The 16,198-nt window shown below is 40.7% G+C and overlaps 1 protein-coding gene across 1 annotated transcript; it reads right to left on the bottom strand.

Moving 5' to 3' along the window:
• Positions 1-213: 213 nt before the first annotated feature.
• Positions 214-16,143, bottom strand: chst6 (carbohydrate sulfotransferase 6). Its single transcript, XM_056739929.1, has 2 exons — positions 15,908-16,143; positions 214-3,489 (listed from the first exon to the last, which is right to left on the bottom strand). The coding sequence occupies exon 2, from the start codon at positions 3,469-3,471 to the stop codon at positions 2,284-2,286; it is 1,188 nt and encodes a 395-aa protein (XP_056595907.1). The 5' UTR covers positions 3,472-3,489; positions 15,908-16,143; the 3' UTR covers positions 214-2,283.
• Between the last annotated feature and the right edge of the window lie 55 nt (positions 16,144-16,198).

The following is a 16,198-nucleotide window of genomic DNA, read 5'->3' as shown; positions in this document are numbered from 1 at the left end:
TACAGTTAGTAACACTGATGTGCATCTTTTGTCAAATGTTTTCAGTTAAAAATGTGCCTGTTTCTCGGCATTTTATACAGAGTGTGTCCTCAGTGTCCAGATAATTATTTAGGGGGAAACAATTCCATAAACTAGCGAGAAAACAGATAAAATAAAGATCATGTATGTTTGTAAAAAGGTTCAATAAAGGGAAGGAAGGAGAAGGCAACAGGCAAACATTAAAATAAAGTTTTAATATAAATAATAACAGCCTTGTTCGCAGGCGAACAAAACAAACCACAAGAAAACCACGGAAGTAGAACATGTTAGGGCCCTGCCTCTGTCCTCGACGGTCCGGTCGCGTGTTCTCTTATATGCTTCCGATCTCCTACGTGATTCGAGACCGGTGTGCGCACAGCTGGCGCTCATTAACAATTACTCACCGGTCTCGAACCACGGTCTCGCCCCCCTACTCCACTACATTCCCCCATCACCCCTCACAGGCCGGGGAGTATCCCCGAGACTGTGCATGCTCCCTCCCCCTCCCTCGGGGGGTATGCAGCGACGAGACGACACAACGGAGACGGGAGCCCTCGGAGCGACCGGAAAGAGAGAGGGGAAACAAATTATAGTCCGGTTCCCCGACGTGCTGCCGCTCGGTCCTAAACCAGCTGGGGTGCTCTCATCGGGGTGCCTTGTGGTGGCCTTGTGGTGTGTTTTTTTTTAAGACAGTGTATAGTACCTATTTTAGGAAAACATTTACTCTGTTTTACCAAATATAATTTAAACAAGTATATTCAGGCAAATTAGCTTAGACATCAAATTTCCATCCTGAACATTTTAAAGATTTGAATATATATTTACTATTGAGCACAAGCACTGAAGTCAGGCATAACTACTGATGCTTCAAACATGCACACTATTTTTTAAATGATTAAAGTTGAAACTGATCTTAAATAACACCATGAACCAATACAGTACATCTCCACATGTATGATGGCATTTTTGACCAATAATAGGCCTTAATACCAGTTTTCACTCTCCTACTTTTACTCCTAGTTAGTAGGTAGACTTGGTGTATGCCAGACCGAGACCAATACATTCAAGAGATCAACACTTCACCACTCTCTAAACACATGCCTGACGTTTTAATGGGTTCTTCATTTGGGTAGGTTTTTCGGCAGTGGCACAATTTGCAGAATTTCAGAATTGGTCTTAACCAGCAGGATAGAAACAATCTTTGACGTGAGCGAACGCAAATTGGACAAACTTCTGTTGTTTGGTTATTCGTCATCGATCGATGGTCGCGCTTAAATAACGTTGTGGTCAACCAGCTTACGTCACTAAATTCTAAGTTCATTTTGCCTGTGCCAATGCGATCGGGCAAATGGTCTGAGGAAAACTTAGATTACGAATGACAGCCCTCTTTACTCATTCCAGAGCTTTGTTTCTGAACTTATTCGGTCAGAAAGGAGCTAAAGATTAATTTGCAGTGTATCAGACAGTGTTTTGCTTTAAGCTTGACATTGAATGAGCCCTCGACAGCATCCTTTAGAGATCTTGCAGGAGTTTAGATGATACTGAATCAGTGAAAATAAAATATCCACATTCAAAAATCAATGCCAGACCTGTCCAAACACCTCAGTTCATTAAAGTTAAACATCACAAATGGTCTTAATCAAGATACTTAGACCTTACTGTATGACAGTTTGAAGACACTTAATATAAAACACTACATGTGTAATATAAAACGAGGAGATTCAACCTAAATAAAATTACTTTTCCCCAATGTTTACAAAAATATGAATTATCAAATTTTGAACATCAAAAGCTCTCAAAAAAAAAATGTAAGTCGAGTGATCTTAATTGTTTGACTATGGTGTAAACGCAGACATTCTTTTTTTATGCGAACACAATCTGTGGTCATTTGTTGATACAGCTGTATGACGTTTGCAGCATAATGGTAAATGCAGTTCAAATGTATTTATCATGACACAAAAAAGGGAATCAGAAATGGCTATTGTTACCTTTACCCCACATTTACCCAAATTCTTTTAAAATACTAATGTCTCTGACAAACACATAACATAAATAAACATTGGACCACCATTTCTTCAAAACAGCATCAAGTAGGTACAGGTCTAGTGTCCTGTTTAACAGAATAACAAATGTTTCCAATCTCCAAGGACAGAAATATGGTTGGATTGTGCATAAATGTTTGATCATTCCTTGCTGCTAGGTTATTATACTACAGTGTAAGGGAAACAAAACAGCGGCTCAAGTCATTTGATCACCTGTGCAACTCTATGGTTTAACGGTAGTGCCTTTAGAGGGCAGCCAAGTGAATTGGTAGCGTTCCCGTGGTATCATCAGGTCTAAATCCAGCAAGTGTTGCTCTCTCTCACTGTCCACGGTCTTATATCCGAGCATGGACATGGCTCCTTTACACACATCTTGGATGCGCTTAACTTTTTCATTTGGTAAGGTGCTTCGCCAAGCCAAGGAGACATCCTCCGCGTTTCTTGAAGTGATTTTAAAGGCATCCTTCTTTGTTCCCTTGCCTTTACCATGAGTGAGGCGGTAGATCCATTCCTGCAATTTTTCATTCATCTCAAGTCCGACAAACTGGTACATGGAGTCGATCTCCTCTAGCGTGTTGTGTACAAGATCCTCATAACGCACCATTTTGTAGCGTCCCTGCAAAAAATCAGGCGGTTTGAGCATGGCCGTCTCGTAAATACCCACGTGACTGCGGCAAACCTCCTGCAAGACTTGATACTGCTTGTCGTCCTCTGAGATCTTGGCCTGTTCCAGCACTATAGCAGTATCTCTTGCTAGGGCTTTGGCTGACTGCTCCCTGGAACGGAAGACTGCACGAGGGTCACGAACCAGATGGATGATCCGCAGATCTAGTTCGGGGTCCCGCAGAAGCGGATAAAGAGAATCCAGCTCAAAGAAGCGCACCTCCTTCAACACCACATGGCTGTAAGTCCGACACGCCGCCTCTGCAAGCGTCAAACCCTGCATGTCACATTGCTTCTTGCATTCTGGTTCGTTACTAAATTCGCTGCGAGGTGTAAGAGGACATGCAGGCGGAGAGCAGAGTGCACGGCTGTGGCTCCACATAAAGAGGTGCGAGACATTTCTCTGTTGAGGGACATAAGAATCCATTACAGACAGGTCGCACTGGAAGACACTGCGTATGGTGTCACGAACCGCCATTCGCAAGCTACGCGCACCGCCTTCTTGTAATGCCGTCCACACGTGCCAGCCTGGCTCCATTAAATAAAAGACATCTGGATGCTGACTGAACGCCTGGCCCAGGAAGGAGGAGCCGGATCTCCAGGATGACAAAAGGAGCACGTGCACCTTGCGTCCCCTTGTGTTTTCTGAGGGTGGGCTGTTGTACCACCCGAAGAGAAGAACCACAGCAACAGCCTGAATCAGAAGAAGACTCAACATAGTAGGCTTTGTCACTCTGAGGCGCATCATCCTGCAAATACTTTGTACCTGACAAAGACATGAAAGCACAAAACAAGTATGGATCATTTACATATTCAGGTGGTTGACATAAACATACATAATTTAGACCACAAATAATATACAGATGCAGAAACAATGAGATAGTAGGAAAAATTACTTGAGAATATTTTTGTTCTATAGAACACAAAAGAGGATATTTTAAAGTAATTTTTCCTAATATATGAACAAACAAATCTATATAGATTTGGAACAACTGGAAAGTGAGTAAATTATGATAGAATTTTCATTTTTGGGTAAACTATCTCTTTAAGAGACCACTCCAATTAAGGCTTAGATACAGTCAGAAGTAGCTTCAAACTTATATTGATGCGAACTTGCATAACTCATGTTAAAGGAGAAGTACACCTTCCAAATGAAAATTGTATCATCATTTACTCACCCTTGGGGCACGTCACGTTAAGAAATTTTGCTGAAAATTACTGTCTAATAAATCATTGCGATTATGACGATTAATTGTCTTTTATAGAGCTTTGATATTTAATTTGCATACATTTTTTATTCAGCTTTGAAACAACCCGTCCGAAATCGCCCACTTCCATACTTTAAAGTATATTAAAAATAAGTATGACCTATATATGAAATATAGCAAGTCCGAAACCTCAGTATGCACAAAACAGAAGGCAAGAAATACCCAGATGGTCTACTGATTTCACATAGATTCGTAATTGTGCTTCAAATGGACACGTCTCAATCCCATGATGCAATGGGAGCCAAGCAATGGTCAAATGAAAAAAGTTAATCAAATAAAAATTGCAGAGAACTTCACAGCGGGTGTAACGTAAGATAACTGATTTTCTCGTGAATAAATTACGCTTTTTCAAAATACGGCATATGGGTCATATCTTGACAATAAAACATGGCGGATGCAGTTGGTATATAATCTATATAATCTACTATCCCTGCACATAATATATAGAACGTACTGTTTTATAGGTCGATAAGTAGGTACTTAATATAAATCTGTACGTACTGTAATAGTATGTGATTTCAGATGCCAGTGTATGTTTTTTTGGAAATACATCAGAAGAAATGGGGTCAACATATATTTAAGGTGTGGGATTTACATGTCAAAAATACAACTACCAAATACTTGTAAATAAAGTATATTGATCAGGAGAGAAATGAAGCCACCATTAAAATGCTATCAGTCTTAAAAATGCTTCTATTCTGTATTTTTTCTCTTACTTGCAAGACTGCAATAAAATGTAACTTCTATGTTAATGAAATTTTGGAAGGCTGGTTTTCACACTGAGATTATATTAAAGAATGTTAAATTGTACTGCAGGTTATTTTTATGGTACATGATTTGTTTTTGATTGTGGTGATACATTTTACAGCTCTCGCCATTGTCTTCTATAGAGATGTGAAATTGGGATGATCTGAAACCATGGAGATGAGTTCAAACAATAGCGATGAGACAATTATTAATAATCGTGACAGCCCTACACACCATCTTGTCATCTCAAACCTGTATGACTTTCTTCCTTATGCAGAACACAAAAGAAGATATTTTGAAGAATGTTTTTAACACCTCCCCCATTGGAAACAATAGAAGTGAATGGGGGGGCTGTGGTGTTCTGTTACCAAAATCTTTCAAAATATCTTCTTTAGTGTTCTTCAGAAGAAAGTAAGTCATACAAGTTTGAAATGTCAAGAGGGTGAGTAAATGATGACAGAATTTTTCATTTTGAAGGTGAACTACTCTTTAAATTGTGAAGAGTGAGAAAAGAACATATTTATTTATTTAATTTTAACGCCATATCAGCACTAAAGGCCATGGCAGACTCATTCATGATACAATCCAACTTTGTTAGCAAAGGTAATTTATATACATTGGTTATACTTAAAACGTATACACAGTGAAAAATAAATAGTATTCATAAAAGTTCTTTCATTGTAATACTTGATAAAAAAACAAGATCCTGCCAGAAGAAGTCTTTTAAAAATGTCCAATTATGTATAGTAAAAACGTTGTCTAATATAATTTAAACCAGGACATTCCAACAGAATATGTTTCACAGTCACAGTATTGTGGTTATGATTGAGCAAATTCAAAGAAACTACCACTGGATCCTAAGCTTTTTATCCTGGGTATATATCCTGTTCGACTTCCTTTACACAAGAAAGGGGTCAGATTCCTAGAAATGTGTATCCTACAACATAGGGACTTCATTGGAGTTTTGGGTTCCTCACCACCGTTCGCATACTGTTTTGCACAGATTTGCATTTATTCTTCCTGCATCGACATGCACGAGGCCGGTTTGTCTCATCTGCTCGAAGTCGGTTGTTAAAAATGTAAACCAGGGCTATTCAATTAGTTTGTCATGGGGGCCAGTTCATGAAAAGCATCCCAAATGAGTGGCCAGAGGGATATGGCTTACAATATGAGGGATAATAACAACAATAAGAAATCAGTTTAGCCTGTAAAACAAAAATCTGAATTCTGTGTTTTACGTCCTTCACTAATCAATAGAACTATATATGCACACATAAAAAAAATGTTCAGTATACTAAAGTATTCACTTATAAAATTTATCAAAAACCTGCAGTAGATACATTATACCATACAGGGAAAAATAAAAAAATAAATAAAAAGAAATTATCTTATATATGCAAGTAAAAAAAGTTGAATTTACAAAAAGTTATTTTATAACGTTACTAGTACATTAACTGTCATTTACTAAAGTAAATAATATACTTAGTAAAAATCATCAAAAGTGTCTTTGCATTGACTTTGTGTGTAATTTACTCGCGCTTAACTATACTGCTGCAGTTCATGCTGCATGGAACACACGTGCGCGTTACTTCATAACTGTAGGGTCAGTTCCGACTGAACTAATTTATTCTAGAGATTCTTTTTCACACTTTGCTTGAAGAGCTTCTTTTATACCAGAGGTCCTCGACATCTTGTTCAGATACATCATTATTTTCATATCAAATACCAACATATAAAAAAAACCTGACTTTCTACTAGAAATATTATAATGGCTGTTGCTTAGATCTTTCATCAGTACACTGTTTATTTTGAAACAATCAAAATCAACATGTGTCACTTTACCTGAAAACAAGATCCTGCCATAGCCATCCCAGTTCTGATCTGAACACTAAAGAAAATTAGTAGGATGAACTGAAGAAGAGAGAGCACCAATATTTGAAGGATCATATGAGATTGAAGGAAGGGATTCGGATGACTTGCCATATATTCTCAAACCTCGTCAGACATAAAAGAAAAGACTCAGTTGTTTGTTTATGAAAATGGAGGTTGCAGAAAGTTTTGAATACAGGGTGACCAGGGTGATGCGATATGCCTGCAACGTCAAATTGATTTAATTTTACAAAATGTTTTTTTAATCGAAAACTACTTCAGTGATGAAAAAATAATTTTTAGGCTAGCAGAAGAATCTAATACATTGATTAAATCTTTCATATTTTGTGGGCCCATATTATTTTACATATTTTAATTAGATTAGGTTTATTTCTTAGTTGCATTTCTACTGCCACTAGGATAGCAAAGTTCTGTACAATACGTCCATTAACTATAATAAAAAAAAAAATACAAAGATCGCCACAGCCTAAAACAAGGTAAAATAAAAACATAATAAATATTACAACCCTCTTAATCAGTCCCAAACGCCAATCCAAGGAAATGCTTTGTCACAGCAGATTTAAAAGCAGGTAAAGAGTGGACGGATTGAATGGCTGGCGGAAGATTATTCCATCATCATGGCACGGGTATTTAGAAGGCCCGATCACCTTTTCACTGGTCAGTACAACGGAACCTAGAGCAGTAATTTATCAGCAGATCATTGGTTTCTTACTGGGTTATGTAGAGTGAGATCTAACAGATACGCTGGTAAGAGACCATTTAAGATTTAAAAAATCATTACTAGTGCATTAAGATAGATCGTATGTATCACTGGTAGCCATTGTAAATTTGCTCATATTGGGGTTATTCTATCCCTTTTTCTCCTTCCAGTCAATAATCTGGATGGATGAAACCACAGCTGGAGGTAGTCATTCATTATTGACGTGTAGTGAGGCCATGAAATACCTTAATCTTGGTGATTTTTCAAGGCAGCATGAATGTATTATTTATTATAATAATATATATATATATATATATATATATATATATATACTATTTAGTCAATGTTAAATCAGAAATGGAATGTTATGAAACTTAATTTTGGCCCAGAAACAAATAATAGATTTATGAGACCAAAGACTGCCCGCTAGATATACCCTAAATGAATTATTACTCATGGTTAACCACTACAGAGAAATCAGAGCCAGCCATGAAGCACTTATTGATGACGATTTACAATCAACTGGTTTCTTTTGCACGATTTTATTTTTTCATCTTTTGACCAAATTATTTGCATATATATTTATTATTGTACAAACTTCATATACTTGATAAAATATAGGATTGAGATTTGTATCATATTTTATTTTGTTTTAAACATAAAAACAGTTATGATAATCAGAGCATGCACATGTTGCCAGTGTAAGTGCCAAAGGGCACTACATCCCGAGAAACACAGAACTTCATCCAATACAATGAACTACCCACAGGGTTTGCATCTCAATCTCAGACAGCATACAAAAATGAATGATGATTACCAACTCACACCTTTACATCCATTCTTTTCTCCCCTTTCCTCATTCTCTCCAACTGAACTCAGAGCAATTCAAAGCTCACCCATGAACTAGATATGACAAAAACCATATCTTATATGAACAAAGAATCTTCATATGCATATTAGGTATCATTTGAAATGTCTCAGTGCGATTGGTACAATGGTCTCATTTTCACAGCAGTAGAGCAGATCATAACATAGGTTTGAGGCTTTAAAGATATTCTGCTCACTGTTGAGGTTGTGTCTACATGCAAATGCCCATTTGTGGCCTGATCAGAACCAGGACAGAGTCCTTTACAATGTAACTTGTTGTGTGGAGGAAGGGTATTCTGGTCTGAGTATTTAAGGGAAGCTGGCAAAATGTTCTGGGGAATTCTTACTATGATTAACCCCATGGTGCTGTGTGTATGCCTTCAGACAGTTTTTTCCGATCGCATCTTTTTCTTCTGTCAGGTATGCGTCATAGACTCGTAAACTAATCTTTGAGGATTTGATGTTTTGTTTTTGTAATCTCTGAATTGAATTTTAATTGGCAAGAACCATTTACCTGACTAATAAATTCTCATGTTTGAATTTGTTCTGCATTATTCTGACTTTATAAACTTGAGTAGATCACGCTATATCCTTTGTAACCGCAAATCTACGTTCAGGTTAGTGATGGACTTAAATCCTGTATTAGGTGGAGCATTGGGGCACGCCAGATGAGATTTTAGAGATCCAGCTAACTAATTGGCATAAGTTTAAGTGTACTTAGACCGTAGGGGCTAATGTTTCCGTTTAGAACAGCACATATGTTGTCTGACCAATCTAAATAAGGTAAATCTCAAACCTCTGGTTATTGGAATATTATGTAACTAAGCTTACATAGGAAACTATGGCATGATTATGCAAAGCTACCATAATAGGAAGTAAGATTGGTCTATTTATCTCTATGGAGTGGTCATGACCTCTTGTTAGAAATAATCATTACTTTAATTAAGTTTTTATAGCCTAAGGGGACTCGATAAAATACTGCTTTCTGAGAATTACTAGTCATAGAACCTCTGGCAGTGATCAAAACTGACGAGTTTGTGACCGTGAAGTCCACGTGGAACAGCCGGCGCGAGACTCCGAGCGACACTGACAATCGAATGAAGCGAGTCGAGTGTGAAATTTAGAATAATATTATCACGCATAATAATCAAATGCAAATAATATAATTCAACAAGGTTTTCCTCTTTTATCTTTTGGAGTCAGATAAATTATGCAATGTTAAAATAACGTTAACTATAACCAACCAGAGCACTGTATAGACAGAACGCGTACATGCCTTCGCCATGCCACTTGGACTCCGCCATTGGGTGGTTGGTGGTTCTTCTGTTCTCCCCTTTATCACCACCATTTACACCAGAACACATATTATTATTTCATGAGCTCACCCTTGCAGATAAGCAGCTAGGTTGTAGGATGAATTGGTAAAGCATGGATATGAAGAGCCCTGTCCAAGTCCTGCGGGACTAAGAGGAAAATGAGAGGAGCTGGGCTGGAGGAGTGATGTTGAAGTTGCGAGAAGCATCAGGTAAGACTGCTTGTATATTTAAGATGGAGCTTGCTTGAGCTGATAGGGTCAATGCTGTGATTGCTGATGTTGTGCCGAGATGACTGTGATGAGGTCACATGCTCGAGTTATATTTGATTGCTGATGATATAAAGACAGGCTGATTATATGCTTAGGTTCCTCCCAAACTTTGTTAATAAAACATTTCATTTCATGCATATTTGGCATGCTGTGCTAGGAGTGGGCTCCGAGCTCACCGGGTCTATCCAAACCCGAAGCACTCTACCCTGGTTAGGGCAAGTGCACCAGTCTCGGAACCGGCTCGAGCCCAGAACACACCCCCCAAATGCAGATAAAACTGAACAGCCGCCGGAGTACGCATAACCCCCCAAAAATGCCCTACTAGGCATGCACAAGTGTTTAATGCGAAAGGATGAAGGCCCCTCTGGACTATCGCTGCTGCGATGCTGGTTCCAGGGCGAGTTGCGTCTGCTGCTGAGGGACACGAGTTGGAAGCACAGGCCCCTGTGGGGGTGGTTGCTGCTGCGATACTGGCTTCATGGCCAGTAGTGTCTGCTGCTGCAGAGCATGAGTTGGAAGCACGTGACCCTGTGGGGTGGTCGCTGCTGCGATACTAGTTTCATAGCTGATGGTGTTTGCGGATTCAGAGCCCTGGTTGAAAGCTCAGGCCCCTGCGGGGCATTCGATGCTGCGATACTTGCTTCCTTACGAGAGGGGACTGCGCTGCAGATCACGAGTTGGAAGCTCCGGCCCCTGTGGGGGGCGGTCACTGCTGCGATACTGGCTTCATGACGGGAGGTGACTGCGCTGTAGATCACGAGTTGGAAGCAAGGGCCCCTGCGGGGGCGATCACTGCTGCAATACTGGCTTCATGGTGAGAGGTGTCTGCACTGCAGAGCACGAATTGGAAGCACTGGCCCCTGCGGGGGCGGTCGCTGCTGCGATACTGGCTTCGTGACGAGATGTGACTGTGCTGCAGATCACGAGTTGGAAGCTCGGGCCCCTGCGGGGGCGGTCGCTGCTGCGATACTGGCTTCGTGACGAGATGTGACTGCGCTGCAGATCACGAGTTGGAATCTCGGGCCCCTGCGGGGGCGGTCGCTGCTGCGACACTGGCTTCGTGACGAGATGTGACTGCGCTGCAGATCACAAGTTGGAATCTCGGGCCCCTGCGGGGGCGGTTGCTGCAGCGATACTGGCTTCATGACAAGAAGTGACTGCACTGCAGATCACGAGTTGGAAGCTCGGGCCCCTGCAGGGGGGTCGCTGCTAAGATTCTGGCTTCATGGTGAGAGGTGTCTGTGCTGCAGAGCACGAGTTGGAAGCATGGGCCCCTGCGGGGGCGGTCGCTGCTGCGATACTGGCTTCGTGACGAGATGTCACTGCACTGCAGATCACGAGTTGGAATCTCGGGCCCGTGCAGGGGCGGTTGCTGCTGCGATATAGGCTTCATGACGAGATGTGACTGCGCTGCAGATCACGAGTTGGAAGCTCGGGAGACCATCGCCTTATTCCCTAGCGGAGGCAGCCTCACGCTAGAGATTGACACCGGCGCCGCGGGCCAACAGCTTGGAGCGGGGAAGGAAATTGATTGAGGATGGTTGCCGGCCTGCTTGGCCTGGGCGGATTGCCATGTAATCTCCTGGCGAGGCATTGTCCTGTCCTGCGAGCTGGGATGAGGTGGGCTGCAGAAAGACTCTCGGCTGGGATTTCCATGGCCTCCTGATGAACTGGAGCGCGTCCCAGACTCGCCGATTGCTCGCTGCGGCGGCTTGTGTGAGGGAGGCCTCGTTGATCCGCTGAGGTAGATTGCCCGGGCCGAGAATAGGGAGAACCACAAGCCGAGCCTGGCTTGTTGGTGGCTTTCGGCCGAGCAGACCTCGGTGAGGGGGGCGTCGGCCTGGGACGATATGTAGAGGGTGTAAAGCTCCGCTTTGGTCAGCCGCCTGCTGTAATGGACTTCCGCGTTGGAGAGGGCCAGTCGTAGGCCATGGATAGTCCATTTGTGGAGGGCAGGGATCGTGTGGAGCGCTGAGGCGTATGACGATGCCGGTGAAGGAGGTTGAGTTCTTGTCGGAGGAAGCGAAGATTAGCCCCTTTTTGTAGCTGCTCGCCGAGCAGATCGGCAGGGCTGGCGGCCCACATGGCGAAGCTTGGGACTCGGCTGCGGAATCCAACTCGGAGCTGGAGAGATGGGAAGCGTGTGGCAGCGCTGAAGGGTTGAGAGCGTTTGTAGCGTCGGTCATGACGGGAGTCTCAGACATGTTATCGAACTGGTTGATGTTGAACTTGCGAGTATCATCAGGTAAGACTGCTTGTCTATTTATGATGGAGCTTGCTTGAGCTGATAGGGTAAATGCTGTGATTGCTGATGTCGTAGCATCCGAGATGATTGTGATGAGGTCACATGCTCGAGCTGTATTTGATTGCTGATGATATACAGGCGGGCTGATTATATGCTTAGGTTCCTCCCGAACTTTGTTAATAAAACATAATATTTAAAATGAAATAGAAAGAAAGCTGTTGTGTTGCACTATATTATTTCATTTCACTTTGTTTAAATGAAAAGCTACATTTAAATAAGTATCAGGATTGCCCCAGAATAACCAGTCTGCTTCCTAGTGCACATAGGATTACAGTCAACCACGCGAGTCAAATTATCCAAACACTATGTCATAATCGGGAGCAAACCGTGACGTCTAAGCCTTGGCCTTCAGATATATATTACAGTACTGTGCTTTCCTATAGAAGTGCGCATACATCATAATACCATCACACTTACCACATGAAACGCAACAATCCAAAGAGCAAAGTAAGAGAAATCTAATAAGGAGGTTGATTGGCAAAAAGTATTTTAGTTTGAAAATACAAGAATACTAAGATTAAAAAAAGGTATTTAAATACAAAATAGTCCCATCCCATCACTGAACTAGATTATATCGAATTCGAGCTAGTCATCATGTAAACGTTGGCTTACCTTGTCATTGCTGCTGGTCACAGGGATCTTGCTAACTAGCTTCCTGAAAGCAGCCCAATGACCACTCAAAACCCGCCCAAAGGGAATGAAAACTAGACCAATTATTTTCTGGTGTCAAATCAAAGTTAAGAACATCCAAAAGACATTTCTATTGCTGTATTTGCTTATATGAAAGGTTTGTATATATTTTTTGTTCTGTTGAACTCAAAAGATGTTTTGGGGGATTTAGGAAAGCAAAAACTTCTGGGTCACCTTTGACTACCATTATGATCTTTTCTGCTATGGTAATCAATGATACCAAAGAATTTTCAGTTTCTAACGTTCTACCAAATATATTTGTGTTCAACTGAACAAGGACATTTATACAGGTTAGGAACAACTAGAGGGTGATTTAAAAAAGATCCATGTGTGTTCGAGGCCACGCACAGAAATGGACGGTTCAAATGAAGCTTGATAATAAAGTCTTCCTCCTGTTGTTTTGAACAAGGTTTATCCGCTTCTTTTTTTTTCATAGACTTGATAACAAGGTCATCAACATTCATGCCTTACTCACCCTTAAAACAACGTGAAATACACAAGATGTTTAGCAGAATGCACAAGTTGCTCATAGCGTTTATGGACTTGGATGCTAGTTTACACGCATAAATACATTCTCTATTCAGTAGCATTCTTCATATAGGCCATACCCATAACTTAGACCGCTAAATTCTCATTCGCTTCCTTTAAAATCAAATGCATTTATGGGATCTTCGAGATGTGCAGGATGTATTGATTTTATGACTGATGTCAAACCTTAGGCCACCTCATGCACACAAGAATGAATAATTGAGCTGGGACGATTTTTTGTGAGTTATGGGCTGCCTCCGAATGCTTAAGGTGCGTTCAGACGGCAGGCGAATGTCGCTGTGTGTCGCCAATCTCTCGCGTAAATTTGTTGCAAGGCGTTCCTAGCGTTAGTAAAATATTACTGAAAATTGAAACGTAATATTTTACTGTAAGACATTACAACAGTAAAAAATCCACACAAGGTTAAATTTAAGATCGATAAGTAAAAAATCACCGCTTCAAATAAAGCTTGATAATAAAGCCTTCCTCCTGTTGTTTTGAACAACGTTTATCCGCTGCTCTCTTTTTTTCAGAGACTTGATAACAAGGTCATCCACATGCTGTTTTGAATGACGTTTTTTCCGCATTTCTTCTTGATTTGAAGTTTTATCGCGATTGGCAAATCAACTTCAGGTGCTTCTTCCACTTTACCAGACTGCTTGTGAGCAACCCCCCAGATGGCAGAAAGTCAGAAAGATGATACGATAGGTCAGTTTAACTGTTATTTAAAATAAATCTCTCTCATTGATCTACTATTGTACTGTGAACAGTATCCTAATTGAAGGCTCCCGATGGAAGCACGCATTCTTTTGCAAGCAGTTGGTCACATTGGATATGTTGACGTTAAAACAAGCTTTAGACATCTCGCACAGCCCTACGTCAAACACATATTAATTTTTAAGATGTTTAAGAAGTTTGTCATCATAAACTCTCATGACGTATAAGAATAAGGAAATTGTGCAGAATGGTAACATACCTTTTACAACCAACCTCAATCATACATACCTTTCATAACACACTCCACTGCAATCACATTTTTGTAAATGTTTTATTAGATCTTTTCATGTGACAACATTGAAAAAACTCACTTTGCTAGATTGTAAAGTAGTGTGTGTGTTACTGTTTAAATGTGCTGTCACCTCAAAAAAATTCAACACATAGCCATTAATGTCTAAACCTCGGGCAACAAAAGTAGTTGCCCTAGTAAAAATGTACAAATTGTGCCCAGTGCGATCTGTGTGAAAATTGAGATAGAGTCATGCCCCTTTGAGAAAAGGCCATTGCCTGATTAGGCAGCGAGGTAACAAGTCAGCTGCCTAAAGCACCTGACAGACCCCCAGCGACACAAAGCAAAAAACCAAGCCAATGTCATTCTTTTCAAGGGTAGCCTAGCGAAGTCCACCAACACGATCTACAGTGACCTGTCATGACAGCAAGTGGGAATGTCAAGCACTTCGACAAAGCTGAGATTTGTTCATTTTGTGCAAATGAAGAGCGACTTTCGGGAGCAACAACCAATATGAGAACAACAGCAGAGCTCACGTTAGTCGTCTCTCGTCTGTAACTGCAGGGTTGGTTTGAAACTGTTTCTAGGATAACCAAAGCTAGGAACGCCTTGCAACGACCTTATGCGAGAGACACACAGCGACATTCGCCTGCCGTCTGAACGCACTTTAAGCATTCGAACGCAGCCCATAGCGCACAAAAAATCTGACTGTCTCAATTATTCATTCTTGTGTGCATGAGGTGGCCTAAAGTTTGACATCAGTCATAAAATCAATACATCCTGCACATCTCGAAGATCCCATAAATGCATTTGATTTTAAAGGAAGCGAATGAGAATTTAGCGGTCTAAGTTATGGGTATGGCCTATATGAAGAATGCTACTGAATAGAGAATGTATTTATGCGTGTAAACCAGCATCCAAATACATAAACGTTATGAGCAACTTGTGCATTCTGCTAAACATCTTGTGTATTTCACGTTGTTTTCAGGGTCAGCATGAATTTGGGTGTAGTGTGTCCTTTAACGAGGGTTATACACCTGTGTGTGAAGAAGAACAGGTGGGGAATGGCGGAGATAAATGAGTAACGTGATATTTTCTCCTCTATCTGTTAAAGAACCTGCACACATTAAATACAGACGGAAATAAAGACGATTTACTCAGACGACGTCCAGTGACTGTTTATGAAAACCTTGCGAGCAGACGACACTGATAACACCATATTTGTTTTTTCCGAGACCTGAAAACAGGTTTTTGAACGCTGTGATATCGTATAACGTTTACAATAAACGCCTCCGGCAATCTGTACTGCTGTTCATGGCCAGACTTCCTAACTACTTTTGTGATCAGTCTATACCAATAAATAAAAAAACGAACTTTGAAATGATTTAGGCCAACTGAATGTACGCACAATTTATATTAAATGAATGTTGAACTTCGTTTAGTATCCACACACTTTTGCTATGAGAGTTTTATCAAACTAGTGGAAACTTCGATCACCATCACTCAACATGAGGACTAAAAACTAACACTCGCGACACAAACACGCAATTTACTGAGCTACTCAGCAAAAACATGCAAAAAATGTTGTGTAAACTTACCTAGGATCAGTGATGCTTTGTTTTAAGAGTTTGGAGTTGTATGTTGTAACCCGGTTCCGCACTGGATGTTAACAGACTCTCTGAGACGTGGCTATTAACAATGATTGACAGCTATGTGGGCGGAGCTGTCCGACTCTAACAATTCTATAAAATTATCTGCCATGTGAAAATCGATCTCCTCCAATCTTGATATAGGTGTTAATTGGTAATATAGTATATAATATATTTGTCAACATATTATATAGTTATCAGCAAAATTACAAAACTGACGTTTTATTTAAAAGAATGTCT

This window comes from Triplophysa dalaica, chromosome 24, assembly GCF_015846415.1.
Source record: "Triplophysa dalaica isolate WHDGS20190420 chromosome 24, ASM1584641v1, whole genome shotgun sequence".
Classification (NCBI taxonomy): Eukaryota; Metazoa; Chordata; class Actinopteri; order Cypriniformes; family Nemacheilidae; genus Triplophysa; species Triplophysa dalaica.
This window is presented reverse-complemented; position numbering and strand designations above follow the sequence as displayed.